The following is a 27,065-nucleotide window of genomic DNA, read 5'->3' as shown; positions in this document are numbered from 1 at the left end:
GAAGTTTGTTTGTTTGTTTGTTTGTTTGTTTGTTTTTTTGGTACTGGGAATCAAACTCACAACCTTGCACTTGCCAGGCAGGCGCTTGTGCAGCTGAGCTAAACCCGCGGCTCCCCCCCTCCCAGCAGTATTCTTTTTTTTTGTTTTTTGTCGGTAACGGGGATCAAACTCAAGACTGCCTGCTTGCAAGGCAGGTGCTTATGCCGCTGAGCTAAATCCCCAGCCCCAGCAATATTAATTCTTGTTTTTCCGTGCACGTTCGTGATCAACTGTATCTTTGAGTGGCTTATGTATATATTTTTATTGTGAGAATGATGTTTTTTTTCTGCTTTCTCTGGCTGTCTTCAAGGTCAAATTGTAGAAATATAACTATAGAGTGGAGTTACATTTGCTTCTATTTGGCATCCTATAGGTCTAACTCACAGAACTTTTTGTTTTTGAGACAGGATCTCGCCTTGTAGCCCAGAGTGGGCTCTAACCTGCGGTAATCCTCCAGCAATCACCGGCGTGCGCTACCACACCCGTCCACAACGTGCTTTTGGTGTTCAGCATTCTCTAGAGAGGGAGACGCTCGACTTCGTCATGGCAAGAGGAATGAGCTAGGGGAGGAGGGGACGGTTCACAGCAGGCGAGCGAGGGGACTGGTAGGGAGAATGGCTGGGCCTGCAGTAGGAGGCCTGGCTCGAACACAGACCCCTGTGGGCCGCGGGGAACCGGATCTGGGCCACAAAGGGGCGGGCCCAGAACTGGAAAGCAAACTTCCGCAGCCACGGAGAGAAGGCGAAAGGCACGCAGTCCCGCAGCCTGCAACCCGCACCCTGCACCCCGCACTCAATCAGCGGGCACCCGCGCCCGAGGACCACTTCCGGCGCGCACCTCTCCGGGGCTCCACTATGGCCTATAGCCGAGCCGCCGGCCCCGCCCCCTGACGTAAGGAGGCGTGGCATCTGCTCGTGACGGGGCGTGACCTCGCGCCCCGCGCCATAGGGGCTTCAGACCCGGAAGTGGCGCCCTGGGCTCGCGGCGGCGCCGCGGGGATGGCGGGAGCCGGAGCTGGAGCGGGAGCTCGCGGCGGAGCGGCGGCGGGGGTCGAGGCCCGGGCTCGCGACCCGCCGCCCGCGCACCGTGCACACCCACGCCATCCCCGGCCTGCAGCGCAGCCTTCGGCCCGCAGGATGGACGGCTCATCCGGGGGCCTGGGCTCCGGGGACAGCGCCCCAACCACCGAGGCCCTGTTCGTGGCCCTGGGCGCGGGCGTGACAGCACTCAGCCACCCGCTGCTCTACGTGAAGCTGCTCATCCAGGTGACAGGCCGGGACCCGGAGGAGGATTGGAGAGAGGGAGGCGACGGCGATGTATTTGCATTTGGGGAGAGCAGCGGGGGCAGTGTATTTCGGGGGCCAAAGGGGTGATAAAAGTAGGGAACGCAGGAGGGATTAGAAATGCAGGGGTCTTGCCTTGGGGTGCAGGACAGCACACAGGGGTCTCAGCGAGAGGAAGGAAGTAGGGTTTGAAATGTGCAGGGGAAGGGGCGCTGGGATGTAGAGACAGGTCGGGGAGCTAAAGGAAGGGGGTGATGAACTTGGTGTAGGGAGGGACGGCGGGTCGGGGAGAGAAGGGCCGACAGTTGGGGGAGGGGCGTGCAGTTTGGGCGAATGAGTAGGGAGGACGTTTGGGGGCCGAGGCAAAATATCTAGAAGACGAGGAGCGCATTTGAGGTAGAGGACAAACGGGGGCTCTGGATTTAGAGGGATGGGCGTAAAAGCGCCTTCGGGGGACAAAGGAAGGAGTGGCGTGTGGGCCAAAAATCCTAGAGGGAACAGGAGCAGGGGAGAGGGAGGAACGTAGGAGTTAAACTTAGTGCGGAGGCAGAGTTCAGCGGAGAAGGGCTGTCTGTTTACTGGAGACCTGGCTGTGGATGTGATGGCGACGACAGATTTGGTGGGAGGAGGGACGACGGTGTGACGCGTTTTGGGGGAGGGGACAGATCGGGCGACGCCGAGGTGGGGGAGCGGAGGGAGGAGAAGAGAGCTCCAGGAGAGCTTTGGGGATGGGGCTGGGGCTGACGCGTTTGGAGGAGAACCTAGAACTGGGGGTTTCCTGGGGATCGGGCCGAAGGGCAGCAGGGATGACCGTGGCGCGATAGGTAGGGTCTGGGAAAACTGAGAGGGAGGTAAAGAGGCGACTGGACGCGCTGGACACCTGACGCACTTGGTTGTAGCCAGTAATGCAGTTCTGAAGAGGAGGGCTTGAGAAAGGGAGGGGTTGAGCTGGAAGGAGGTGTGTCTGTGTGAGTCTGTCTGTGTGTCTGTCTGTGCACGCCAAATTAGGGATGCAAGGGCTATACTGAGGTGGGCACCAGCTAGAAAGGTGGTGTTAGGCTGAGCATGGTTGAGTGCTGGACTCGTGTCTGAACAGGGGAACTAGAATTTTCCAGTTTAGAAGATTGAAAGGTTCCAAGTCAAAAGTGGAGCTGGAAATTTGAGGTTTTGTTTTAAGGCAAGAGGTCAGATTTCCCTGTGCTTGGAACTGAATCAAGAGTACAGGGTGGGACAGAGAGGGCTTGAAGAATGGGCGGAACTGAAATCTGGGGTCGGGAATGGAGGTCGTAAGTAGTGTTGGTGTGTCAGGATGAAGACCTGTATTTGGGTTTGAAGGTGCCGGACTGGAGCCCAATATCAAGGTTTCCAGGTTTGGAAACAGCCTGTGGGAAAGGTGCAGACTGAGGCTGACATTTGGTTGCAGTCTGGGATCGAGGGCAGCTTCACCAAGGGGATTGGGATTTATCATCATCAGGGTCGCAGGTTTGGCAAGAAATCAGTTCTTTGCTGGAGCCTTGAGTTGAGAAGTGAGAGATTCTAGGGCTGGGGTTGGTGAGGGTGGCAGGGGGAGGCTTTGGTGGGCTCAGCGGGAAGGAAACGTGGGGGGTAGTGGTGTCACCTAGGCAGTGGTTGATTTGGGTGACAGGTTTATTTTGAAAAGACAGTTGAGATCAAGTGTTGTGGAGAAAAAACTGGGGAATGAGGGGACCCAGAGGAGGAGAACTGGATGGTGGGGAGCAGGTGGAAATGTAGGGAGAGCCCTGCTGGGGTGAGGGCTTAATGTGGTAGCTGGAGTAGAAATACCTTGCACCAGGCCGTTACCGTTTTGGGGAGCACGAGCGAGTGTGAGATTTGAGGTTGTGTGGATTCAGTGCCTCGGAAGTGAAGCTGGCGTCTGGCTGCACAGGTGTCTGCCACAGGCTCGGTGCTGGCATGGGGACGGCCTTATTAAAGGATGAGGACGACACTGGGTGCTGGAGGGGCCAAGGGGAGAGGCCAGGGGTGCCACCTGACAAGATAGCCTCTGCTAAGCTGAGGAGAAGTTCTGGAAGTATACTCAGCAGATTGGGAAGCCGTGGGTTGCGGATGGAGGGACATAGACTTTAGTGATGTTGGCATCAGTGAGACCTCACATTATAGAGAATTGGGGGGGAAGACTTGGGGTCCCTGGGGTGGAGGGGACCAAGGGAGCAGGACCTGCACTTTAGAGGATGGAATCTAAACCCTAACCCCAGAAGGGAAGGGCCTGGTTAGGAGAGGGGCCGCTGGGGCGTCTCACACCTTCACTTTGTGTGCATAACTCCCCTGGGCTGAATTTTTTAAAAAAGAATAGTTCTCATAACAACAGGGTTTTAAAATTTATAATCTCACTGGGCATGATGGCCCATGCCCGTAGGCCTAGCACTTGGAAGCTGAGATAGGAGCATCACCACGAGTTTTGAGGCCAGTCTGGGCTACCCTGTGAGTTCAAGGCCAGACTGGGCTACATAGTGAGACTGTCTCAAAAATTAATAATCAGTAATCTGTCATGAGTCTCAGAATCCAAGGGACAACCTGAACTTTCAAACACACTTGCTCCTACCTCAGTAAAAAGCCTGAAGTCCAGCAGGCTGAGGCAGGAGGATCATCTAGGTTGGAGGCCAACCTGAACTACACAGCAAGACCTGTCAAAAGACAAAAAACAAAACCACGTAAGGCCGAGAAGAAAAGGAAATCCCTTGGAAGTACTCAAAAGCACCGCTGCAACCTGTCTGAGGCTGGGTGTCCTGATGTGTCCTCCAGCTGCAGAGGCAGGCAGTCTGCTCTCTCCACCCAGGTGCGGCCCCTGCACACATTGCCACCTTGCCAACTGCCGGCATCCCCTGAGGTTTGGCAGCCTAACACAGACGCCCAACCCTTTGCAGAGCTCTCCCATGAGTGAGGGTGGACAGGAACCTGGTTCTGGTCTGCTCAGTAGCCCTGCAGGCCTGACGGTGGCCCTTTGACCAGGGTGTGGGTCAGCAGGGAGGATGTGTATGAGGGAGCAGGGGACAGTAGCGGGTAGCAGTGCTGGGGCTCACAGTGGCCTCGGTAGGAACAGGGAGTGGGGTGCCCTTGGGAGTAGATGACAGCATAGAGAATCGGGGTGGGGGTGTGGCACCATGACCGGCACAGTGCAGTTTGGCATTGTCGGGTTGGGAATTAGGTTGGATGAAGTTTGCAGCTGGAGATGAGATTTGTTCTGAGACAAGCATGGAGTTAGAAATACTTAAAAGTAGGGGTTTCGTTCACACACTTTCCTTTTTTGTCTTTTTTTGAAAGTGTCTCGCTATGCTGTTCAGGCTGGCCTTGAGCTCACTTTGTAGCCCAGGCTGGTCTTGAATTTGTAACCATCCTCCTGCCTCAGCCTCCCGAGTGCTGGGATCACAGGAGACTTTTATGCCAGAGCTTAAGGGAAGGGTGTTGGAGGAAGTGTGGGCTCAGGTCTGGGCTCCTGGGGGATGCTGGTGACATTTCTGGGGTGTCTGCATGGAGGGCAGGCACGGGATGGGAAGGAGCGGCATGGACAGCCCACGTCACCGGGAACCCTGCTTTGTCCCTGTTGCCTCCAAAGGTGGGTCATGAGCCAATGCCGCCCACCCTGGGCACCAACGTGCTGGGGCGGAAGGTCCTGTACCTGCCGAGCTTCTTCACCTACGGTGAGTGCCCGGGCGCGGGCAGTGGCGGGTCAGGGGTTGGGCAGGAGTGGGTGCCAGACTCTGGTCCCTGTCCTCCCTGCCAGTTCAGCTTGTGCCTGGAAATGGGGCAGGGGCTCAGTCTGCCCTCTGAGCAGCCCTTCTGTGCTCCTGCTTCCCCAGCAGGATGTGGGGCCCTCAGGCCCTTCCTGCTTTTGTGCCCCGAGGCTTGGGCCTCCTGGCCATGCATCTCTTGTCCCTGGTTGTCACTGCTGTGTCCCTGCCTTGCTGCTTGGGTGGCTGCATGGCTGCTCACTTGTACTTGCCGTGGGCCTGTCTACAGGGTCAGGTCACTGTCCCTTCCTGGCCCGGGTCCTACTAGCTCCTGACCCTGTCTGGATGGCCACCATGTAACCATTCGTCACCTGCAGGTGCCAGCTGGCCCAGGCCTCTTCTGGGCCTCCCAGCTGTCCCTCTCCCCATCTCCGCCCTGGCTGATGGCCACCATGGCGCCTCCTGTCACTGCGGCCTTTCTCCTGCTGTGAGCCGAGGCCAGATCAGCCCCATGTCCCACCTTCCGCCCTCCCTTGCACCCATGGGTGCCCGAAAGCATCCCCTGCCGGATGGCTTCCTCCTCACTCTGAGGGGGCAGCTTATCTGTCTTCCTCCGGCCCTGTGGAACTTCTGTGTCTTCCTGCGGGGAAAGGGGTGTCGCCCTCCCGGGGAGCAGCACCGCCTACCTAGGGAGGGAAGCCTGGGCCGTGAGAGAGGAGCCTGGAGCCCAGGCCACTCCACTCATGGCACACAGCCCCTGCGGAGGCCCATTACCCTGGACCCCCAGACCTGCAAAGACCAGCAGGGTTCTGACGGATCCTGCCCTGCTCCAAGAGGTGCGGTCTCAGCTGGATGCCATGAGGTGTGCTGGTCATCTCTGGACGCTGACTGGGACAGCTCCTGGCACAGTCACCCCAGTCTCGCTTGTCCTCCATGAGATGTGCCCACAGGTGCTAGGTGGTGTCCTGGAGCAGCAAACAGGGGAGGGGACTGTCCGGCCTGCCGTGGGGCCAAGGCGTCCCTGGGCTGTCTTCCCTTCTCGCCTTCTCCCTGAGGTCACAAGGGCGCCATCACCTGTGCCGTCTCTTTTTCCTCTTTTTTCTACCCAAGAAAAACATTTTATATGCTGCAGAAATTGGTTTTGACCTGCAGCTCTTATGTTGCTGAATTGAGAACATACCCGGGTTTGCCAAGTAGAGTTTCCAAAGCCAAAAAATAGAGCAGTGGAAGCAGTGGTTAGAAGTGTTGGGAAGGTTTTGCAGAGAAACAGGAGAGGAGCGCCTCGGTACCCGGGTCTGGCATGGGCTGGACCTGGCCCACGTGTGGGTGCCCTGGCCCCGGCGTGATACAGCCGCCTCTGCTGTTTTTCTTTTTGGGGGTGGGTGGGGTGCTACTGAGACCCCAACTGAGGACCTTGCACTTGCCAGGCAGGTGCCTGTGCCACTGAGCCGTGTCCCCTGCCTCCGCCTCTGCTTTCTTACAGCCAAGTACATCGTGCAAGTGGACGGGAAGATCGGGCTGTTCCGGGGCCTCAGCCCCCGCCTCATGTCCAATGCCCTCTCCACTGTGACCCGGGGCAGCATGAAGAAGGTGAGTAGGCAGAGCCAGGGGCCTCGGAGCTCCAGGGCCAGCCCGTACCCCCCCCCCCCAGCCCTGCTCCCTGCCCCAGGGTGGCTGCAGACCCAGGCCCTGGGTCTGGCGGGTGGGTGGCCCCTGCTCGCTGTCCTACTGTCCCACCCGGTGTGATGGCCTCCTCTCACCCCGTGCTCCAGGCCCAGGGGAGACGTAGGTGGCCTGGCCAGCAGCCACACACAGCAGGGGCACACTTAGAGTCCCACACTGGACCCTCTGTTCTCCGCCTCAGGTTTTCCCCCCCGACGAGATTGAGCAGGTTTCCAACAAGGACGACATGAAGACTTCGCTGAGGAAGGTCGTGAAGGAGGTGAGTGTCTGCAGTGCAGGGGTCCCCACTGTCTCTCCCCCAGAGTCGGGGTCTGGGTGGGTGCTGCGCAGGGGGGCTATATCTGGGACACTGAGACCCAGAAAGCTGCTTGGCATCCCCAAGCCCAGGCTGGGATCCAGCAGTGCTGGGGGGAGGGGCAGGGAAGCTGAGGACCCGGGAGCCCCAGATCCAGGCTGATGGGTCCCCGCCTTCTCCTGTCTCCCAGACATCCTACGAGATGATGATGCAGTGTGTATCCCGCATGCTGGCCCACCCGCTGCACGGTGAGCTGGGCGGGCGGCCCCTGGGGCTGTAGGTGGTGGGAGGGGTGCTTGGCTGGGGTCCTTTCCAGAGAGAAGGGGGCACCCCTCCTGCCAAAAGCCATGTTGCACGGTGGTGCTGCTGCACTGGACATGGTGCCTGCCTGTCTTGGGCATCAGCCACTCTGTCACCCCTGTGCTCTCTCCACAGTCATCTCGATGCGCTGCATGGTCCAGTTCGTGGGACGGGAGGCCAAGTACAGGTGGGTAATTCTGGGCTGCCACAGTGGCCCTGCTGCCCCAACGTCTGCCGGCACGGCCGCCTAGTCTCCAGCTCTGCACCCTCTCTGACCTGTGGCAGTCAGTGGGCTGCCACCTGGCTTCAGGAATGTGGTGGTGGCCTATGGTTGTATCCAGGGTTCCTTCTCTTGTTCCTGTCCTTGGTGACCTTCAGTGGCTTGCAGGAGCTGGGGTGGAGTTGGGCCCCCAGAATAGAAGCCTCGCCCAGTACTAGGCAGTGGGAGCCCCTGCCCAGCTCAGCTCCCTGAGTTCTGCTGTGATGGTTCCTCAAGCTGCTGCAGAGCTTGGATTCTAGCTCTTTCCATCCTGTGCTGAGAGCTGTCTTCCCTGTGGGCTTGCGGCCCTCTAACTAGCTGTGCCCCGGATGCCTAGACCTGCCGTGTCCCCGAGGTGAGCCTGAGGACAGGTGTCCCAACACAGCCTTCTGTGTGGCTCCAGGGCCATCCTGGTTACCTCCACTTGGTTTCCGGGTCCATTTTCTGTTCCATGCTATGAGGCTGCCACCCCAGGAAGCTTGCTGGTGGGAATGGTCTGCGCCCCAAACCTAGCGTGAGGTTGGCACACAGTCTGGGAGCTGGAGGACCTGGGTCCCTGCTGTGGTCTGGGAAGTCATGTGGCCAGAGCTGAGTCCCAGAGCCAGGTGGAGCTGCATCCCGTCCCCTCCCGGCCAGGGGCTGAGTGGGGCTGGTGGGCAGGCAGCGTCTGCAGGGACCAGTGACCCTGTCTGTCCTCCCTCCTCCACAGTGGGGTGCTGAGCTCCATCGGGAAGATTTTCAAGGAGGAGGGGCTGCTGGGATTCTTTGTGTACGTGAGTTGTCTGCCCCTCACCGGCATGGCTGTGCCCTCTACATACCCAGCCGTGGCTGCTGCCCTCCACTAACCGGGGTTCTGCCCCAGCTCCATGATGCCCCAGCACAGCCCACAGGAACCGTTCTGGGCTGGAGCATGAGCCTTGGCATGCGTGCATCCCTGGCACTGAGTGACCAGCACAGTGAGCTGGCCGCCCTGCTAGGCAAGGCCACCTGGCCCAGGGCTGTGGTGGACACAGAGCTGGAGCTTGTGAGCCAGGGGCCCTCACAGTCCTTGGCTTCACTGTCAGAAAGGACCGGAAATCTGTGATTTGGCCTGAGGTTCGCACGCTGGCAGCTCACAGGCTGACTCCAGCCAGTGCTCTGTGTCCTGGCAAGTTAGTTAACAGAGCATCTGAAGACATCTCGAGCAGAGACCCATATTTCTGGCTCCTCTGGAAGTCAGAAAATTGGGTTCCCCTGGGCCTGTGTTTCAGCTTCTACAGAGCAGCTGTCAGCGGGGGCTGGCGCTGTGTCCCTGGCAGGGCGCAGGTCTGTGGCCACCAAGGCTGCCCTCTCTGGTGTCCTCCGTCCGGTCCACTCCCCCTGTAAAGCTCACTCTGAAAAGGCGGCTGGGTAAGCATGCGGTGCAGACAGAACTCAGGGCCCCAGCTTGGCAAGTATGGTTTCCTTGAGGCTGGTCAGGGTCCCCTGGGTCCCAGGGTCCCGTGACAGACGGCTGCTGAGGACTCTAGATCAGATGCTGGCTCCATCCATACTCGGGGTCTCTCCACTGTGCTCGCCAGGTTGCAAAATGGGTTTACTTATACTCTCTAACCAAAAAACTCGAGCTCAGATTTGCTGACGCCCTCGGCAGGAGGTCGCTGAGGGTTCTGTTGGCCGTGCCTGGGGCATCTGTGGTTTCACACCTGGCACCTGGCATCCAGGTGCTAGGGGACAGCACAGGGCCAGCCCGAGAGCCATGCAATATTGCACCCACAGTGGCAGTTGTGCCAAGGTTGAGAACTCTGGCTGTATGCACAGTCTCACACGCACATGCACCTGCACACGCACCGGTGCACACATCTGAGTGTAAGCGTGGGGACTTTCCTTGTTCCTTCCTGAGACTTCAGACCTTCAGACGCTGTGCTTGCCTTCTTGTGGCACCGTTCACACTGGGTGGCTCTGTGACTCAGGCTCCCAGTTGCAGATGGGCTGTGATCTGGAATAGGTCCCACAGGTACACGTGCAGCACCCAGGAACGGGCAACAGGATGGGGGGTCACACCCAGCAAGGCTGGTTTGGTTGCTGTGGTTCATAACACAGATGCATTGGATCTTTTTTTCTGAATTCTTCAAATATTTTGTATTTTTTAAAAATTCAGGCCAGGGCTAGGTGTGGTGGCACATGCCTGTTACGTCAGCATTTGGAGGGTTGAGGCAGGAGAGTTGCTGGGATTTGAGACCAGCCCAGGCTACATAGTTTATCTAGACCAGCCTAAACCACACTGCGAGACCCTGTTTCAAAAAAAAAAAAAAAGTTCAGGCAGGATGTGGCACAGGCCTGTCATCCCGGCCCCCTGGGAGAGTAAGGTAGAGGAACCAAAGGCCCAGCCCAGCCGGGCAAGTTAGCAAGTCCCTGTCTCAAAATAAAAGAGGACTGGGGATGTAGCTCAGTGTGAGAAAGCTTGTGGTTCAATTCTCAGAACTGTAACAACAATAATAAATAAAACTCAAAAACCATCATCTTCCAGAGGCAAACAAGATTCTCCTCCAAGAGGAGCTCTCAGGCGCACATAAACACATTTTTTTTTTAATTTTTTGGCTTTTTTCGTTTTTTACCGGTACCAGGGATCGAACTCACGACTGCCTGCTTTTGAGGCAGGCGCTTATGCCGCTGAGCTAAATCCCCAGCCCCTAACACATTTCTAAAATACATTGTTTTTTAGTCTTTTAAAACCAAAACATTGCTTGGGACTCTTAGAAATCCTGTGGATGCTGCCTGGCTGCTCTCTGGGTTCAGTGTGGCTCCTGCTCAGAGCCCAGGCCAGGTCCCAGCCACGCAGCCCGGGTGCCAGCTGCCTGCCCGCTTGCCTCAGCACAGCGGCCGTGCTTCCTGCCATCCTTGATGGAGCCACACTTTCAGGCAGTGGCCATGGCACATGTGTCTTGTACCCCACTTTGAAAGGACACCCCGCGACCAGAGGCAGAGTGCACCGGGACTCACTGCTTATTTATGTTATGCTTGCTGGCCCCGGGGCTGTCTGGAGCTGTGTCCCTGCAGGTCACCGCCTTTCGAGTGGGCCACGCTGTGTGACCTTGTGGACTGGTCAGAAGTGGACAGCTCTGTGGAGCAAGGTCCTTCTGACAGAGCCAGTGACAGTTAGGGACAGGCCAGGAGTAGCTCTAAGGCACTGCTGCTTTTGCATCTGAAAATAGTGCAGGCGAGGTCAGGGCCCTGGATTTGTCATGTTTTCTGGTGCTCGGCTCCTAAGCTCACCTGGTCGTGGCATCGTGATGCTGGCTTCTGTGCGGGAACCTGCGTGACTCCTTCGCCCGCCCCGCCCACTGTGTGTCCCCACCTCGGCCGCTCATCTCTGCTTGTTTTGTAGTGGCCTAATCCCCCACCTCCTGGGCGACGTGGTTTTCTTGTGGGGCTGTAACCTGCTCGCCCACTTCATCAATGCCTACCTGGTGGACGACAGCGTGAGTGACTCCCCCGGGGGGCTGGGGAACGACCAGAATCCAGGTTCCCAGGTTGGTTGGAACAAGGACGCGTCCTCCTTTCCGTGTACACCTGCTGCCCAGGGTGTGGGGTGCTCCCGCCCATGGGTGAGAGGGGCCCCCCATTTGTGTCTGGAGTCAGCTCTGCCGAGGGGGAGATAAAACCCGGGATTGGAACCCGGATGGGGGGCGGGTGTTCGGCCATGGGCAGCTTGAGCCCAAGGAGGGCCCAGGGAACCAGATGAGGCAAAGAGGTGTAACCCTGGGCCTCTGTGTCACAGTGCACACCCTCAGACCCCTTCACAAACGCCATGGCCTTGGGGCCTGATGCACCATTGCTCGGGCACCCCGACAGGCCTACGGTCCCTGATGGACTGGAAATGGGCTCACAGACCAGAGGCAAGATGGGCCCCAGGGTTACCTGACAGGAGCCAGCAGGCTTGGGCAAGGTCTCTAGGCTATAGGGTCACACGGGGCTGGAGGAGCCCCCCAGGTTCCAGGCACAGAGGGTCAGTGAATCGTGTAAGGCTCAGCTCCTCAGACCTCTGGGGCTGGGCCATCCTCTGTTCCGGGAGGGGTCCTAGTGGCTGACTCAGTTGGTGACTCTGGGGGTGTCAAAGCCTCTGCCAGTGGGGACCCTGTCCAGCCACAGGCTTGGGTGGGTGTCTGACCTGGCTTCAAAGAGACACTGCCTCCCAGCTGCAGTGACAGTGCCACTGAGTGTGGCTCTGCACCTTCTGGGGCTGCCACTGCCACCAGAGAGCAGGCCTTGGTGCCATAGGGGTAGGCGCTTCCGGTCTGGAATCCAGTGCAGTGTCTGGAGCCAAGGGTGGTGTGCTGGGCCTCACGCGGCCTCTGGTCACCCCCAGAGAGCTGGGGACAGGCAGTGACCCTCCTTCCTGGTTAGGAAGGGCTGTTTCCTGTGCTGTGCTCAGCCGGATTTCAGAAGTGGGGTCTCGGTGTTGTCCCTGACCCAGAGGTAGATGGTTGGTGACCTAGGGTGGCCAGAATCTGGTGTGAATCTAGAAATCAGAATCTAGAAATCCGTCATTGTGTCAAGCCATGGACAGCGTCAGGCAGAGGCGGGCTGCACCCTGGGAGCCCACAGTCGCCTGGGGCCCCTTCCCTGTCACCAGGCTCTCTGAGCCAGTTTGCCCACTTTTGCCTCTGAGGCCTTGGCTCTGAGCCCAAGGCCCTGGAAGCTGTGAGCGGCTTTGAGTGGCAGACACTGCGCAGCATGGAGGGTAGGGAGCATCTGGGTCCCGGCTGCCATGGCAAACCGTGCCCCCTGTCTGTCTCCTCAGTTCAGCCAGGCCCTGGCCATCCGCAGCTACACTAAGTTCGTGATGGGGGTAAGTTGAGGCTACAGTGGGCCAGGGGCAGCCGGTGAGGCGGGTGTAGGGGTGCTGGGCCCAGAGTGAGGGGGACTTGCACTCAGGTGCTGCCTTTCAGATTGCCGTGAGCATGCTGACCTACCCTTTCCTGCTGGTGGGCGACCTCATGGCGGTGAACAACTGCGGGTAGGTGTCCTGCCTCGGGGACCCCCGCCCAGACTCCCCCACACTGTTCCTCTGGGCTTCCCCTTGTCTTACATGAACCTGGTTTCTGGGCGGGTGGCAGCTCCAAGCCATCCCCTCGGGGTCCCCTGCTGCCCTTGGGTCTCACACCCTCTCCTCCCCCAGGCTGCAGGCTGGGCTCCCCCCCTACTCCCCAGTGTTCAAGTCCTGGATTCACTGCTGGAAGCACCTGAGCGTGCAGGTGAGCGGCCCTGGCAGGAGGTACTGCCCTCTGCCCTGTCCCATAGTGGGCCAGCTCTGTGCGCTGTCCCTGGGGTGGGGGTGAAGCGGTCTCGGGATCCAGCACGGCTCAGCCAGTGGATAAAAGAGTACACTTGGTTTCAGGGCACCTTGCCTTACTCCAGGAAGGATCTGAGGTGGCTGAGCCTGGATCTGTTACAAATCACGCATCAGGCAGGGGATTGTGGCCCACACTTGTAATCTCAGCACACTGCAGGCCGAGGCAGGAGATTCACACAAATTCCAAGACAGCTTAGGCTGTACAGTGAGTTCAGCCTGAGCTACATACACAGTGAGACCTTGTCTCAGAGAAGCAAACAAGGAAAAAAATAAAATTCTGTGTCAGTGCCAGGCGCAGTGGCACATACCTGTGGTTCTAGCTACTCGTGAGGCTGCAGCAAGAGGGTGACTCGAGCCCTGAGTTGTAGCCCTTCCTGGCAATACAGCAGGGCTCTGTGTGTTAGATAAATAAGTAAAAATTATGCATCAGGCCGAGTCAAGGTGAGATGAGCTTGGCCCACGTGGAGGTAGCAGAGTCCAGGAACTTATTTTAAAAAAGAGGCTGAAAAGCTGGGCATGGTGGCACACGCCTGTAATCCCAGCACTCAGGAGCTGAGGTAGGAGTATCGTTGGGAGTTGGAGACCAGCCTGAACTGCATAGAGAGACCCTGTCCCAAAAAGACCAAAAAAAAAAAAAAAAAAAAAGGCTGAAAAGTTGATTTAAAAAGTGCAAGGTAAATGAATATGGGAGAAACCAGCTCTGCGGAGCAGCGGGCCAAACAGAAAGAGGGCAAAAGCGAGACTAAAAGTACCCTCCTCGTCTGGGGAGCAGCGTGGGCTGCGCGTAGACTCACGCCCTATACCCTTCCGGTAAGCCTGGTTGGAGGGCGCATGGCCCCAGAGCAGAGCAGCGGGGCTGAGTCCCCCAGCGGGGATGCTGCTGTGCTGGGCCCTGCGGGCCCTGAGGATGTGGCAAAGCTGAGCAGGCCGCTGGCAGGGTGTGGGAGCCCTGGGTGCTGGGGTTCAGCTCTGAAGCCCCGCTGGAGGTCAGGAGCCAGGCTTCCGCCTGCGGCACGGGGGTGCGGCTTCCTGCGGGTAAAATGCGCAGTGCCTGACCCAGTGCCTGAGGAGGATCCTGGGGCCCAGGCCGTCCCTGGGGTTCCCTGCCACCCTGGGATACTCAGACCGGAAGTGAAGCCACCCCGCCCCAGCCCGTGTTCAGTCACCCCTGGGGTGAGACCGGGCCTCCTCTCCCACCCACTCGTGTTTCCTCCCGTCCAGGGCCAGCTCTTCCGGGGCTCCAGCCTGCTCTTCCGCCGCGTGTCATCAGGGTCGTGCTTTGCCCTGGAGTAACCTGAGTCACCTGACCGCACCGCACAACCTGGCCCCTGGCTCGGCCTGACCATCAGCAGCTCCTCCACGCCCGCCTCCGTGTGTCTGTCCAGCTTTGGGGCCCGGCGGTCATCGGAGCGGAACCCCCTGCCCCCCACTCCCGTGCATTCCTCTGTGCAGGGCCGGTCCGGTCCCGCCCAGCACGTTGGGAGTGTCCTGCTGCTTCGTACCCGGGTCATCCCCTTTGTGAGGTCATGAGGTCGCTGTCACGGCCAGGCCCTCGCTAGAGGCGGACACCCGGTCCTGCGTCCGTTTTTCTCAACACTACTTTCCGATAGAGGGCCGCACTTCTGAACGGGAAATCATGGGACTCCCCGGAACGTGTCCCCTCATCTCACGCTTCTCCGTGTACCCGTGACGCCGCGCGTCAGCCCAGCCGCCCAGGTGTCTGTGAATCCACGGGAGTTAGGCGGATCGGTGTCTCTAGGGCTCCCCGGTTTAAAAGCCCCTGGTAAGATTGGACCCCACGCCCCTCTAATAAATGTATTCATGGCGATTTGGAGCTCTGTGGGGAGTCTGGCTTCTCAGTGGGGTCCTGCTAGCCATTGGGGTGAAGCTTCGGGGCGGGCTGCAGCCTGGAGCTATGGCGCAGGTCCAGGGCATCCCCTAGGGCTGCGGTGGCCCAGCGCTGGGACCTCTCGCCAGAGCGCAGGCCTCAGAGCCCCTCCAAGGAGCACTGGGTGAGTCACTCCTGTTGTGGAGACGACATAGAGAAGAGGGTTGGCAGTTCACAAGTGTCTGCCAGGCAGCTGGGTGTGCGGAGGGCCCTGGTGGAGGACAGCTGCACAGGCAGGGGGACACAAGCCAGAGGCATCTGTGGGAAGACGGGAAGCCCCAGGCTACACCTCCAGTGGCTGCCCCAGCCGGCCCTACCACCACCCCAAGTCGGCTGGAACCTCGGGTCCAATCACCTTCCGGAACGCCGCTGTGCTGTGAAGCTGGGGGGCATCCAGGTAGAAATCCTTGCTGGCACCCTTGAAGGTGACCCGTGTGGGTCATCGGTGCAGTGCAGCAACAGAAGCTGCAGACCCCTACCATGCGCCCCTGCCCGGTACTGGCGTTCTGAACAGACAGAGGTCCCGCTGGGGTCCCCCAAAGGTTTCTCTGCCCTGGCTCAGAGGGTGCCTGGTGACTGTCCCTCAGGTGGGGTTGCTTGTCCCCCTGGGGAGCTTCTGAGACGCCTCTGTGCACCCTGGTGGCACCATTTCCTTGCGTGCCGTCTCGGGCTCTCACTCCCTTTCTCTACCTGCGTGCTTTGTCCTGGCACAGCCGCGATTTTAAGGGTAACATTAAGCTGCTCACCTTTGAACCCCTTTGCATTACTTCCTTCCCATGACCCCCGATTCAGAATGCTTCTGTCTCCAGAGCCTGAAAGCAGTGGGCCCTTGAGAGCCCCTCTAAAAGCGAGGCCCAGATGCGGGAGCACATTCGCAGGCACAAGAGCGGGGCTGCGGTGGGCTTGGCCCTCGCTCTCTGCAAGTAATGCTTTCAGGGTGTTCTGTGGCCTGGGAACTAGAACACTGGGCTCTGGTCTGAGAAGCGGGTGGTGAAGGCTTGGGGATGGAACAGAGCCGTCAGCAGGAGGAGGGAGACAAAAGCAGCAAGGTCCCTAGGGGAGCCAGTCACTCACTCCCTGCCCTCCTGGGAGAGCTTAATCCCACGAGCGAGGTAGCAGGGCCTCTGGGCAGGAGTGCCAGCCCGCACCAAGCCCCCCTGGCAACTCAGGATCCTGTGCTGATGTCCCCTACCTGCCCACCTACTGTCCCCTGCACAGCTGTCAGGGATACCACACCCTGTGTTCTTGTTCCCAAACAACAGGCTTCCCCAGGTCCTAGGCCTGACCTTAGTTCTGCCAGGTGACAGGTGGCCTGAGGACTGCGGACAGATGCCCTTGTTTTCCAACGGGCAGTGATGCTGCACCAAAAGTGAGAGACAGGTCCGGAGGCTCTTGCACCTGACCACCCCCACAAGCCCGAGAAGAGAAGCAGCTCCCCAGAAATGTAGCTGCCCTAACGCAGACATCAGTCAGCATCCTGCACACCACAGAATAAAACACAGAGCCACGTGATCGTCTCAGACAGAAAAAGCCTTTGACGGGACCTCAGCCAGATAACAGCAACTAGGAAAAAACAAGATTAACTTTGGCAATTAATTCTGGTACAATACAGAACAGAATCCTAAACTTACAAAATCAAGATATCCACTCTGGTCACACCTGTCCAGGAGAGTCCAGCGAGGGCAGTTAAGTGAGAAAATGAAAACTATTGGATTAGAAAGGAGGGAAACCTGTGGGCGACACGATCTGGTATATAGGAAACCCAAAGGGAGCCACTACAATTACGTAGCTAGTAAAAGTTTAGCAAGGGTGCTTGCAGAAGACAAGATTGATAAATTATTTTTATATATTGAACAGCGAACCTAATAAAAGTTTCATTTATAATAGCATCAAAGATAAAAATACTTGGGGCTGGAGGTTTAGCTCAGCGGCATAAGCGCCTGCCTTGCAAGCAGGCAGTCATGAGTTTGATCCCTGGTACCGATAAAAAGGAAACACCCCCCCCCAAATGGAGACAAGTCACAGGATGGGAGAAACATTTGCAAATTCTTTTGCTTTTTTTTTTTTTTTTTTTTTTTGGATACTGGGGATCAAACTCATGACTACACGCTTGCAAAGCAGGCACTTATGCTGCTGAGCTAAATCCCTGGCACATTTGCAAATCTTATATGTAATAAAGGACTTGTATCTCAAATATATAAAGAATTTCTACAGCTCAACTATAAAAAGATAAATTTCACAAGATGTGATCAGAGATGTCTCCAAGATATTCCAGCAGCCCTTAAGCATGTGGAAAGATGTTAATTATTATTAGTTGCCAGGAGAAATGCAAAGTGAAACCATAGGGAGATAGTGCCTCACACCCACTAGGGTGCCAGCCGCTCAGCCAAAAAATACACAATACCCAGTACTGGCAAGGATATAGGCAAATTAACCCCATGTACTTCCTGTGAGAATGTGAAAGTGTCTGGGGGTGCTCCTGAAGTTCCAGTTACCATTTGATCCACAAACTGCCCCTTAGGTGTAAGCTCAAGTGAACTGAAAATGTGTGTGTGTTCATATAGAAACCAGCACGTGCCAAACCTCGCTCCTAACCCTAACCCAGCAGCTGCCTGGGGACCCACGAGGCCCCTGGCTTTCCCTTGGCTGCCTGTGGCTGCAGGCAGGGAGGCTGAGGAAGGTCAGTAGCCTGCCCTGGGTGGGGCACAGCTGGGCCCCCAGGAAGCCTCACAAACACTGAGACTCCCAGCTCTCAGACAGGCTTTATTCAGGAGTTGGGGCTGCTGCCCTTCCTGGTCTCTGCCTCCTCTCCCTAGAACCCCACCCACTACTCAGTTGTAGGGGGCAGAAAGGCTCCAGATCCCCAGCAGCTAGCCAGGCAGGCTGTGTGCCCAGGCTGCAGCCAGCCCTTCACATGGCTTCCGCCAAGGAGCTTTTTGTTTGAGGGGCTGGAGACATGGTTGGGGGTATAGTGGCCAAGCTGTGACCTTTGCACCTGGAAAAGCAGGAGGCATTGGAGACAACCCTGGGGTGGAGGAAGGGGCCAGGGACTTGGAAGAAGCCAAGTGGTTTCTGGGAGAAGCCTGAGGTCCCTGGTTCTGAGAGCGCAGGCTGTGGTCACAGAACACCAGGCACACGTGGCCTGGACGCGGCGCGGAACAGCAGCCAGCCAAGGGTGAGCTCCCCAGAAGGGTCGCTGCTGGGGTGCACCAGGGGCTAGGGGGACAAGGTAGCTGGCCTGGAACGTGGCCAGAGCTGGGGTGCAGGGGGCTGCAGGACCACAGAGCAGGACCTGCCCAGGAAGCTGTGGCCTCTTACTGGAGAAAAGGCAACCCAAGGCAGGCATGGGGCCTGGGACTGCCCACCAGGTCTCGTGTAGAGCGGTGGCCTCTTCAGAAGAGTCCGGCCCCCAGCGGGAGAGACAGCAGCAGTAGTCCCAAGGAGGGGGCCCACGTGTGTCCCGAGCTGAGGCTGGGCTCCCCGCCAAGTTTCTCAGGGTCCTCTGCACCTGTGGGAAGGAAGGAGGGGCTTGGCCTCAGCCTGGAGACACCTGTGCCTGATGCCCCAGCCACAGCCATGCAACAGGTGGCAGGCGCATGCGCCACCAGCATAGCCTCTGCGGGGGCAGGATGCCGACAGTGGGCCCAGGAGGGCAGGTAGCATGCCTCGGGCCTTACCTGGCAAGGAGGACTTCAGGGCCAGGGTCCGCCCACCCATGGCATTGCCGGAGGCAGAGTCACTGGGGAAACTGGGCAGGGACTTAGCGTGGCCCAGGTGGACCAGCGTGGCCTGCTGCTCACCCAGTTTGGCCTGGGCTGGCAAAATGGAGGCTAAGACTTCACTGGGAGGAGGCGACTCGGCCTCCCCTTCAGCCTGGCTTGGGGCTGGCAAAACAGAGGCCAAGAACTCACTGGAAGGGGGTAACTCGGCCTCCGCCTCCACCTCCTCCAGGGCACGGGTTAGGGGCTCCCCCGTGGGATGCTCAGAGCCTTCTGGCCTCGTGGGGGGTGCGCTTGTCTTGCTCACTACTTCCTCGGCAGCTCTCAGGACAGAAGCGCGGGTGGACCTGGGGAGGGGCCCTGGGCCATCCTCCAAGACAAGCAGGGTAGGCGTGGCCAAAACGATAGGGACCTCAGAGTTCAAGGAAGGCGGAGCCTCTGTTGCCACGAAAGCGGGCTCTTCCGTTGCTAAGGGACGTGGGGCCTGTGTTCCCACCGTGGGCGGGGCCGTCGTTGCCCCGGAGCCCGAGACATCGGGCGCCGAGAAGCCTGGCCTCTCCGTTGCTAGGGAAGGAGTGTGACTTTTCCCAGGGCCCGAGGCTTCATCCCCCGCGGTAGATGGGGCCTCAGTCACCTGGGGAGTCAAATCCTGCGTCTCTTCCGGGCCTCTGGTGGGTTCTGATGAGATAGACAAGGCCTGGCATTGGCGCTGCACACGGGACTCGCTTCCCTCGCCCTCTGCCGCCCCCACATTTGCCTCTTCATCGGGTGCCCCCTCACTAACAAGAAAAGCTGCTCGCCGGCACTGGCAATTGCTGCACCGCCTCTTCCTCTTTGATGCTCTGCGCGAGTTCCAGTACCTTTTCCCGCGCGCAGGAACATGACCACGCCCACCGACGAGTCCCCGCCCACCGGAGGCTTTCACTGGCCACGCCACCCGCGCACGCGGCACGGTGATCAGAGCCTCAGCCCTGGGCTCTGCCCTCGGACTGTCCGGGGCTTGAAACGAGCTCGCATGGGGTGGCAGAGCGCCAAAGCAGCTGCTCACAGACAGCAGGCGACCTCTGCGGGTCCCCAGGAAGACATGCGGAGTATGTGTGACGCGGGGGGGGGGGCTGGATCTCCTCAGCCAATCGGCGCCGCCCCCGCTCCACGATGACGCCACCCCATGGCCTGTCCCCGCCCTTCCCTGCGCTGACTCCGCCCCCGTAATGATCACCAACTCACCGCACAGGGCATTCTGGCAGCTGTAACCCGGCGGACACTGGGAGCACGGTGTTCCTTCCCGGTAGGGCCTCTGCCCTTTCACGTTCCCCCTGCAGGAGGCGAGAACGCTGTTGGGGCCTTTGGTCCCTTCCAGCCCTGCACCCTCCCTGTCCGCCTATGCCCCTGTGTCTCCGCCTTCAGTCTGGACTTGCTGGGCATCTTGAGCGCCCCGGGCTCTGGTCGGACACCGCAGGGCGCCCCCTCCCCCCACAAGGTCCCCCCTCCGCACTCACGGGGGCTCGTAGTTGCACACCAGCAGGTGGATGTTGGTCTCCTCGACCCCCTGCAGCGTCTCACAGAAGTGGGAGCCGCAGCCGATCCTCTCGGTCTTGCTCCAGACCACCTGGATGGAGCGAGGGGAGCCCCTCACTTAGCCCAGGGCCGGCGCGCTCCCTTCCCTCTCGCTCTGCACCGGCCTCCGGGGGTGGGGAGGGAGGCGTCCCCAGCCTGTGAGATCCAAGTCCACAAAACTAGTTGGGATTGGGGCTGGGGATTTAGCTCAGCGGAATAAGCGCCTGCCTTGCAAGCAGGCAGTCGTGAATTCGATCCCTGGTACCGATAAAAAGGAAGAAGATAAAGGGGGGGGGGACTAATCGGGATCAGGGGGTCCTTCCTAAGGATCTGCTGTCCCTTCCCAAATGATGCCGGGTTCCCAGGTCTCTCCCTCTTTCAAACTTCCTTCCCCTCAACTCCAGGGCTTTGAGACACCTTCAGTTTTTTCCTGTGGGCTCTTCCTAGATATCTTTGCATTTTAACCAACGGGCATATGCAAAGGAATGAATCTCTTAGATATTGGCTACAAAAAAAGTTCAAGGAACCCAAGAGGAAGAGGTGTTTTCCACGTGGCCCCTTCCCACACTGCAGCAAATCAAGGTCTGGCTCTGCCTGTTGAATGGAGGTTCCCTCCTAGCTGAAATGAGCCCTGTGTAAAGCACAGAATTTAAACCTTCGCATGATGCCCTGGGCAAGACTAACACCTTCCCTTTGCTGTGTCTGGGCCAGGAATCTTTCTGCTTAAATCGGCTCCCGGGGAGAAGGCAGCCCACAGTGCTGTGTTCCAGCCAGAGGAAACCCGGGCGGAGCTGGGCAGGCAGTCTCCCTCGGGGATTTGGGCAGTTCCAGGGGGCTCAAGAGCCTTGAGGTGGGTGTTGGACCTACAATTTCCTGATGTGGGTGGGGTGGGTGCCTTTGAATTTCCTTCCCTGAAACACACTAAAAATACCACCCAGAAAAGCACCAAAACTTGCAATAGGGGTGTGGGTAGGAAGGTGATTGGTTGCTTTTGTCTGCTGTTATTGTTTGTACAAGAATTGAGAGGACAGGAAAAAATGAGCACCAATGTGACCTCCCTTCCACACCCCACTTATCACCGTTAACCCAAACATTCACAGTTGGGGGGGGCACTGGAGAAGCTAGAGACAAGGAAAGAGACCTGAGAGGCAGGAAGTGCTTAGAGCCACCGCCCCGAAACCTTCAGGCAGGGATGGTCAGACATAATTTTTCCTGAGTTTCTTTGTTGCTTTGGTTTTCTGTTTTGTTCTGTTTTGGATATTTTGTTAAGTTTGTTTGATGGTACTAGGTGTTAAACCCAGTTGCAATGCCCCAGCCTCAGCCTGCCTCAGCTTCGCAGAGTTGTGGGATAACGGGAACTGGCCATCACAGCCACCTATATGTTCTTATATAGAGGGGTTTTGTTTTGTTTTTGTTTTTACTTTGAGGCAGGGTCTCAGTGTAGTTCAGGCTGTCCTTGAACTCCCTTTGTACCACTGGTTGGCCTTGATCTTACAGGCGATCCTGCCTCAACCTTCTGAGTGCTGGCATTACAGGCATGGCCAGGCTTTTGTATAATTTTTTAAAGCAAAAAAAAAAAAAAAAAAAAAAAAAAAAAAAAAATCACACAAGATTGTCTCTGTGCTCTTTTGTCTCTGGCACATCAGAGATCGTGAATTAGGCACCGGGATGAATGTAAAAAGAGCAAGTGAGCCCGGTGTGGTGGTGCCCACATCTAAATCCTGTACTTAGGTGGCCGAAGTGGGAGGACTGGCAGGAGTTCAAGGCCAGAGTGGACCCTGTCTCTGAGGCAGGAGGATGGCTGTGAGTTCGAGACCACCTGGGCTACAAAGGGAATTTGGGCCGCTGTCTCAAAAAAGAAAAAAAAAAATAGGGCCATGGATATAGCTCAGGGGCACAGCACCTGCCTGGCAAGTGCAAGGTGCGGAGTTCGATTTCCGGTACGAAAATAAACAAACATGTAAAGCCACAGAGAAGGACAAGAGCCAAGCTGGGGTTGGGGCTGGGGATTTAGCTCAGCGGCATAAGCGCCTGCCTTGCAAGCAGGCAGTAGAGAGTTCGATCCCTGGTACCGATAAAAAGGAAAAAGACAAAAAAAAAAAAAAAAAAAAAAAAAAAAAAAGCCAAACTGGGGGTACTTAAAGCCAGGAGGGAGGCCAGGGGAGACAGGACCGCTGGGAGCCGTGGCCCCACCCCCTCCCACATCTGGCCCCGCCCCTCACGCATCTGGCCCCGCCCCCGCCTCCACCGCCCGCACCTGAGTGTAGTGGCCGCACATCTGGCCCGCAGCGCAGGCCGCGGTGCTGAGGTTGTAGTGCTCGCGCTCGTGGTGCCACTCCTCCATGGCCAGCGGCAGGTCCAGGCCCTCGTCCGTGATGGCGAACAGGTTCTCGCCCCGCCGCCCGCGATCCTTGTTGTGGCCCCACACGCACTTCTGGGCGTAGGCTTTGGCGAAGGCCGCCAGCTCCGGGTCCCATCGCTGCGGGGTGGGGGTAGGGGCAGGTGAGGGTCCTGCCGTGACCTGTGACCCCGCCCTGCCCCTGCGGGCTCCAGGCCCTGGATGTCGGACTTGGGGCCCGCCTGACTCTCAGAGTGGTGGAAGGATTGAATGGCATCATGCACTCGCGAGTGGTGATTTATATCTTCTGTGTCCCTCTGGGGCTGTGGGCCCTGGACACCTTGAGATGTCCCTGGAAATGCATAGGTGAGGGCTTGTTTATTAGGCCCACTTCCCTCTCTGGCTGGGTGCCGGCACCTCCTCCCTCTCTCTCCTTCCCATCCAGGCCAGGGTGCCCCCATGCCTATCCCCTCTCCAGGCTCCCTCACAGGACAACTCCACTTTCCCCAGAGGGGCCCTCAGGAGAGACTTGGGGAGGGGGTGCTACGCCGGGCTGGAGGACAGACGGAGGGAGGAGGAGGAGGATGACCTAGGCAGTGGGCCCAGAGGACAGAGGGAGGCCTGGATCCCATTAGCCGCTGTCCTGGCCTCTCCTGGAAGTGATGTTCTGGCAGCCACTCTTGCTCCACCCTCTGGGGGTCCAGCCAGCTTCAAGAGCCAGACGGCCCATAAAGCAGCAGGGCTGGGGTGACACTGAGGAATGGGGTCCGCCCGCTCCCCACCCACTCAGGGCTTGGAGCAGCTGCCAGACTGCGCTGGGAAATCAGGGTGGAGTAGCCCCACTGTGTGCCCTTGGGTGGGTCCCTCTCTCCGTCTGGGCACTTCTGTCTCAAGTCAGTGGTCCCTGAAGTTTTCTGGACTCTGGCATAATGGCAGATGGGGACCAGGATCAGGTGACTCGGAGGACCTGAGGCTGGGGGACCAGCTGTCAGCTGCTGGGGCAGGGAGCCTTTGTCTGCAGTGTCAGCCCCGGTGCTGGGGCTGAGTGGTATTTGTTATCTATTGGTGATCAAGACAAGTCCAGGCTCCCTTGCAGACGGCCCAGCAGTAAGGTCCACCCACACGTGCTGAATGCCCCATACAAAGTTCCTGGCTGTGCGTCTTACAGCATCTCAATCTGGACCCAGAGCCTGGTGCAGAGTGGAGGTCGAGGTTGCAGAACTGCCCACAGCGGCCACACACGGCCACTACCTGGCAGCCAGGCCCCTACCCTTTCCCTCTCTCAGTAGTCCTGGGCACTGTGCCAGCACTGGGGCAGCAGCGAGAACCAAGAAGCTCAAGTTCACGGGGCCATCAAGCCAAGTGGGCCACCGAGTGGTGAAGGGCGGCACAGTGGAGTCACTTTGGGCGCCTCCCAACCGGCAGGGCCATCTGGCCCAGGCCAGGTCGGAAGAGGGGACACGGGGCTGTGTTAGAAGGTGGAAGCCGCGCACCCAGCTGGGAAGCCCTTGTCTGTCCTGGTCTTGGCGTGACGGGGCGGGACGCAGCCTTCCAGGAGCTGAGTGAGTGGCGGTGAGCTGGTTAGAGCCACTGAAGGATCTGGGGCAGGGTGAGACTCACACGTCAGGTCATTCATTCTGGTAGCGAAGTTCAAGGGGACTCAGAGGGGCCCAGGTAGCAGGTAGGGGGTGTCCTAGGAGTCTCTGGACACAAAACCTGAAGCCCGGAGCTGGATTGTGCCAAAAGGTGGGTGGGCGGGCAGTGTGTGGTCTGAGCAACATGGAGCCCCCTGGGAGGTAGCAGTGGTGGCCGGCAGAGCCAGCCCAGGAGGAGGGGAGCAGCCAGGAGCCCTCCGTCCCAGGTGCCCATCTGCTCCACAGCGTTAGCCCCGCTCTACATTCATGTCCCGAGCCCCAGCTGCTGCCCTGAGTTCTTCACGAGCGCTGGGCCATTTAACCCTACGGCTGTCACGGCCCCTTACAGACAAGCACACGGAGGACAGGGACCCCTAGCTAAGAAGAGGCAGAGTCTCTGTATGTGGGGGCCGGGGTACACCTCCATCCCGCCTCCCACTGCATCCACCTCTCCGAGACCTCTTCCCCTAATGACCTCGGTGCTTGCCTCGGTGTCACCCAGCTCCCAGCCCCAGCCAGCCAGGCCTTGGTGCAGCAGGGTCTGCAGATGGGGAGACTGAGGCCTGCGTCCTGGGCCCAGTCAGGGAGCTGGTGGCAGGGCCCGTGCTGCACCCAGGGCTCCCAGGTTGGTGTCTGCAGTCCCCCGTCACCGGCCAATGGCTGAGCATGGCAGTGCCTCACTGAGGTACATGTGGGCCCTGCGAGCCATCCTGTCTGGCTCGGGCAGGAATCACCACACCCTTCTTTGCATCAGGTCAGGAGGCCTCTGAAGGGAGGGGGCCCTCGGGGCCCCTGAGGCTGAGGGACTGGCCTGAGGTCTCTGCTCCTGGGCACCAGCCTCGAGGGCTGCTGAACCTGGCTCACCAGAGCCACCTGAGTGAGGGTTCAGACCTCAGGGCAGGAAGACAAGAGAATCTCTTCCTTTCCCTCCTGCCCAGCCTCGTCCTCAGGTCGCCTCCCTGCCTGGCAAAGGTGGCCTCTCCTCCGAGTGTGGCTTCCGCCCACCCTCTGTATCTAGGAGCGTGCACACACTCAGTGCCTGTCTGTCCTCTCCCTGGTACAGGAATGGCACATTCATTTTCTGTTTCCTGAGACGCCTTCCGCTCTCCGCATAATCTGTGAGATTCGGCCCATGTGGGTACACATCCAGGTCAAACCAAGCCCCCATTTTACAGATGAGGAGCGAGAGGAACCAAGGTTGGAACCAAGGGGTGCAGTGCACCCTGTGCTTCTGGGCATGCTCTCAGGTACCTCGTAGGCATCTCCCTCCTGTCGTGGTCCCCATCCCCTTTCCTCCTTGCTTTCTGTCCTCGGAGGGCCTCTAAGGGACCCCTTCAGAGATATCCCTGCTCAGGGCACATGTGTCACTCTAGGCCTCAGTCTCTCCATCTGTATATTGGGGCTGTTTTGGGGACCTGCATGTACTCACCATCTGCCGCATGTCTGAGGCGGGCGGGGACACTTGGGCACGGTAGAGATTGTGCAGCTGGACCATCAGCTGTTTTTCGTCCTCTTTGAGGGCTGTGGAGGGGCTGGTGGTGACCAGTAGCAGCAGCAGCAGCAGCGGTGGTGGCAGCAGCAGTGCCCAGAGGCCACAGGAGCTGTGCATGGTGGCTTGCAGCTCTGCCTCTCCCACCCGGCCAGCAGCTGGATTTAAAGCCCTTCCCAGGCCGGCACCTCCCCGGCTGTGTCTGCGGCCCGGCCCGCCTAGCTCACACAATGTCTCGTGGCGCCGGTGCCTTGGGTCCCGACCAGAGAGCAGTCCACTCCCCGAGCCCTGGCAGCCGCCTCCCTTTTCTTGGTGGCCGGGGTGCAGGCCAAGCACTGTGTGAGTCCCGAGGTCCTTCCCCAGCTGGGAGCAGGTCCTGGGGGGTCAGAGCCCACGAACATCTGCACAGCTGCGGTTGGCAGCCTCGGGCCACACCCGTGGGTGCTGGGGGCAGAGAATAAGAGGAAGCCTGGCTCCTGGGGACCGGCTGAGATTAGAAGGGTGGGGGTGATAAGGAGGAGGGTGGGAGGCTGGGCCTGGCCCTCGCTCTGTGTTTCCTGCAGCATCTGTGACACTCACAGCACCTGCCTCTGGGCCGAGGAGGACTCAGTGAGAGCTGGTGGCCCCGAGGACCAGCATGGCCACTGGCACTCCGAGGTACACAGCGAGCATTGCGTTCCTGGCCCTGGCTGACCCCAGTGCCCCAGGGAGGAGGACCTGGCATGTCCTGCCCTGGCTGTAGCCCACCTCGGCTCCCCGTGCTCTGTGGAAACGCTGCTTGAGATGCTCTTTCAGAAACGGGGTGCTGGGACCTCATTCTTGGAATCTGTCTATTTCTCCAATTAAAAGGGCAGAGGCTAGATATGGTGGCCCCATACCTGTAATCCTAGCACTGGGAGGCTGAGGCAGGAGGATCACCACAAGTTCCAGCCCGTCGTGGGCTAGACACATCAAGACCAGCATGGAGGACGTAGTGAAGCCCTGTCTCGAAAAGAAGAATGAGAGGGGAGGGGAAGCAGAACATGGGGCCAGTGAGCCAGGGGAGGAGGAGCTCTGAGGGGAGGGCACAGACAGAAATGGGGTAGCAGCCAAGCAATCGGGGGGACCCTTGCAGCCGGCAGCTCAGGGAACGGGGCCTGGAATAGAAGCTGGCTTTGGAAGAGTGCCACGAACTCCCTTCTGGGGCTCTGGGAAGGACAGAAGCAAAGCAGCTTGGATTCCAGGGTGGGGGACAAAACCAAACTGTCAGTGCTGTTATCTCCACAAAGCTTCAGGGCACAAAACCACACCCGCAAACCCAGTTCTCTCTTTACAGTGACTAATCCAACAAGAAAGGCAAACAATTCCATTTGTGACAACAATCAGAGTAAAATTCTTGGAGGCTGAGGCAGGAAGATTGCCAGGAGTTCAAGGCCAGCCTGGGCTACATAGTGAGTTCAAGGCTATTCTGAACTGCCCGGCAAGATCCTGTCTCAAACAAAAAAGTAAAATTCTTAGGAATAAATTCAGTGAGGCAAAAAAACATGTATGTTGAAAACTATG

The 27,065-nt window shown here is 58.5% G+C and overlaps 2 protein-coding genes across 3 annotated transcripts; one reads left to right on the top strand and one right to left on the bottom strand.

Moving 5' to 3' along the window:
* Positions 1-929: 929 nt before the first annotated feature.
* On the top strand, positions 930-14,732 carry Mtch1 (mitochondrial carrier 1; the record flags this gene model as incomplete). The annotated part of the gene is made up of 12 exons (XM_003473669.4): positions 930-1,304; positions 4,915-4,999; positions 6,513-6,619; positions 6,894-6,971; positions 7,198-7,255; positions 7,443-7,494; positions 8,276-8,335; positions 10,931-11,075; positions 12,347-12,394; positions 12,495-12,562; positions 12,725-12,800; positions 14,120-14,732. Coding segments are annotated over 12 exons (1,224 nt in total), but the record flags the coding sequence as incomplete, so codon positions are not given.
* A 2,797-nt stretch (positions 14,733-17,529) lies between these two features.
* Pi16 (peptidase inhibitor 16) lies at positions 17,530-25,843 on the bottom strand. 2 transcript variants are annotated; one of them, XM_063238947.1, is made up of 6 exons: positions 25,464-25,835; positions 22,320-22,541; positions 20,005-20,114; positions 19,733-19,821; positions 19,140-19,183; positions 17,530-18,294 (listed from the first exon to the last, which is right to left on the bottom strand). In XM_063238947.1, the coding sequence occupies exons 1-6, from the start codon at positions 25,641-25,643 to the stop codon at positions 17,614-17,616; spliced, it is 1,326 nt and encodes a 441-aa protein (XP_063095017.1). In that variant the 5' UTR covers positions 25,644-25,835; the 3' UTR covers positions 17,530-17,613. The 2 variants fall into 2 exon arrangements, with proteins under 2 accessions (XP_063095017.1, XP_003473716.3); XM_003473668.5 differs by having other exon boundaries at positions 18,083-18,294; positions 18,464-19,183; positions 25,464-25,843.
* Between the last annotated feature and the right edge of the window lie 1,222 nt (positions 25,844-27,065).

The sequence above is a fragment of the Cavia porcellus genome, unplaced genomic scaffold (genome assembly GCF_034190915.1).
Source record: "Cavia porcellus strain 051 isolate PalLab524CR breed Dunkin Hartley unplaced genomic scaffold, mCavPor4.1 scaffold_28, whole genome shotgun sequence".
NCBI classification, from domain to species: domain Eukaryota; kingdom Metazoa; phylum Chordata; class Mammalia; order Rodentia; family Caviidae; genus Cavia; species Cavia porcellus.
This window is presented reverse-complemented; position numbering and strand designations above follow the sequence as displayed.

What these genes read in the sequence shown, in the direction of transcription:
- Pi16 (XM_003473668.5), bottom strand. Translation starts at nt 25,643, where the DNA reads ATGCACAGCTCCTGTGGCCTCTGGGCACTGCTGCTGCCACCACCGCTG. An exon ending in TGTGCGGCCACTACACTCAG is followed by an intron (nt 20,115 to 22,319) that starts GTGCGGGCGGTG and finishes CGCTCCATCCAG; the next exon opens with GTGGTCTGGAGCAAGACCGA. An exon ending in CCTGAAGTCCTCCTTGCCAG is followed by an intron (nt 18,295 to 18,463) that starts GTAAGGCCCGAG and finishes TCCTTCCCACAG; the next exon opens with GTGCAGAGGACCCTGAGAAA.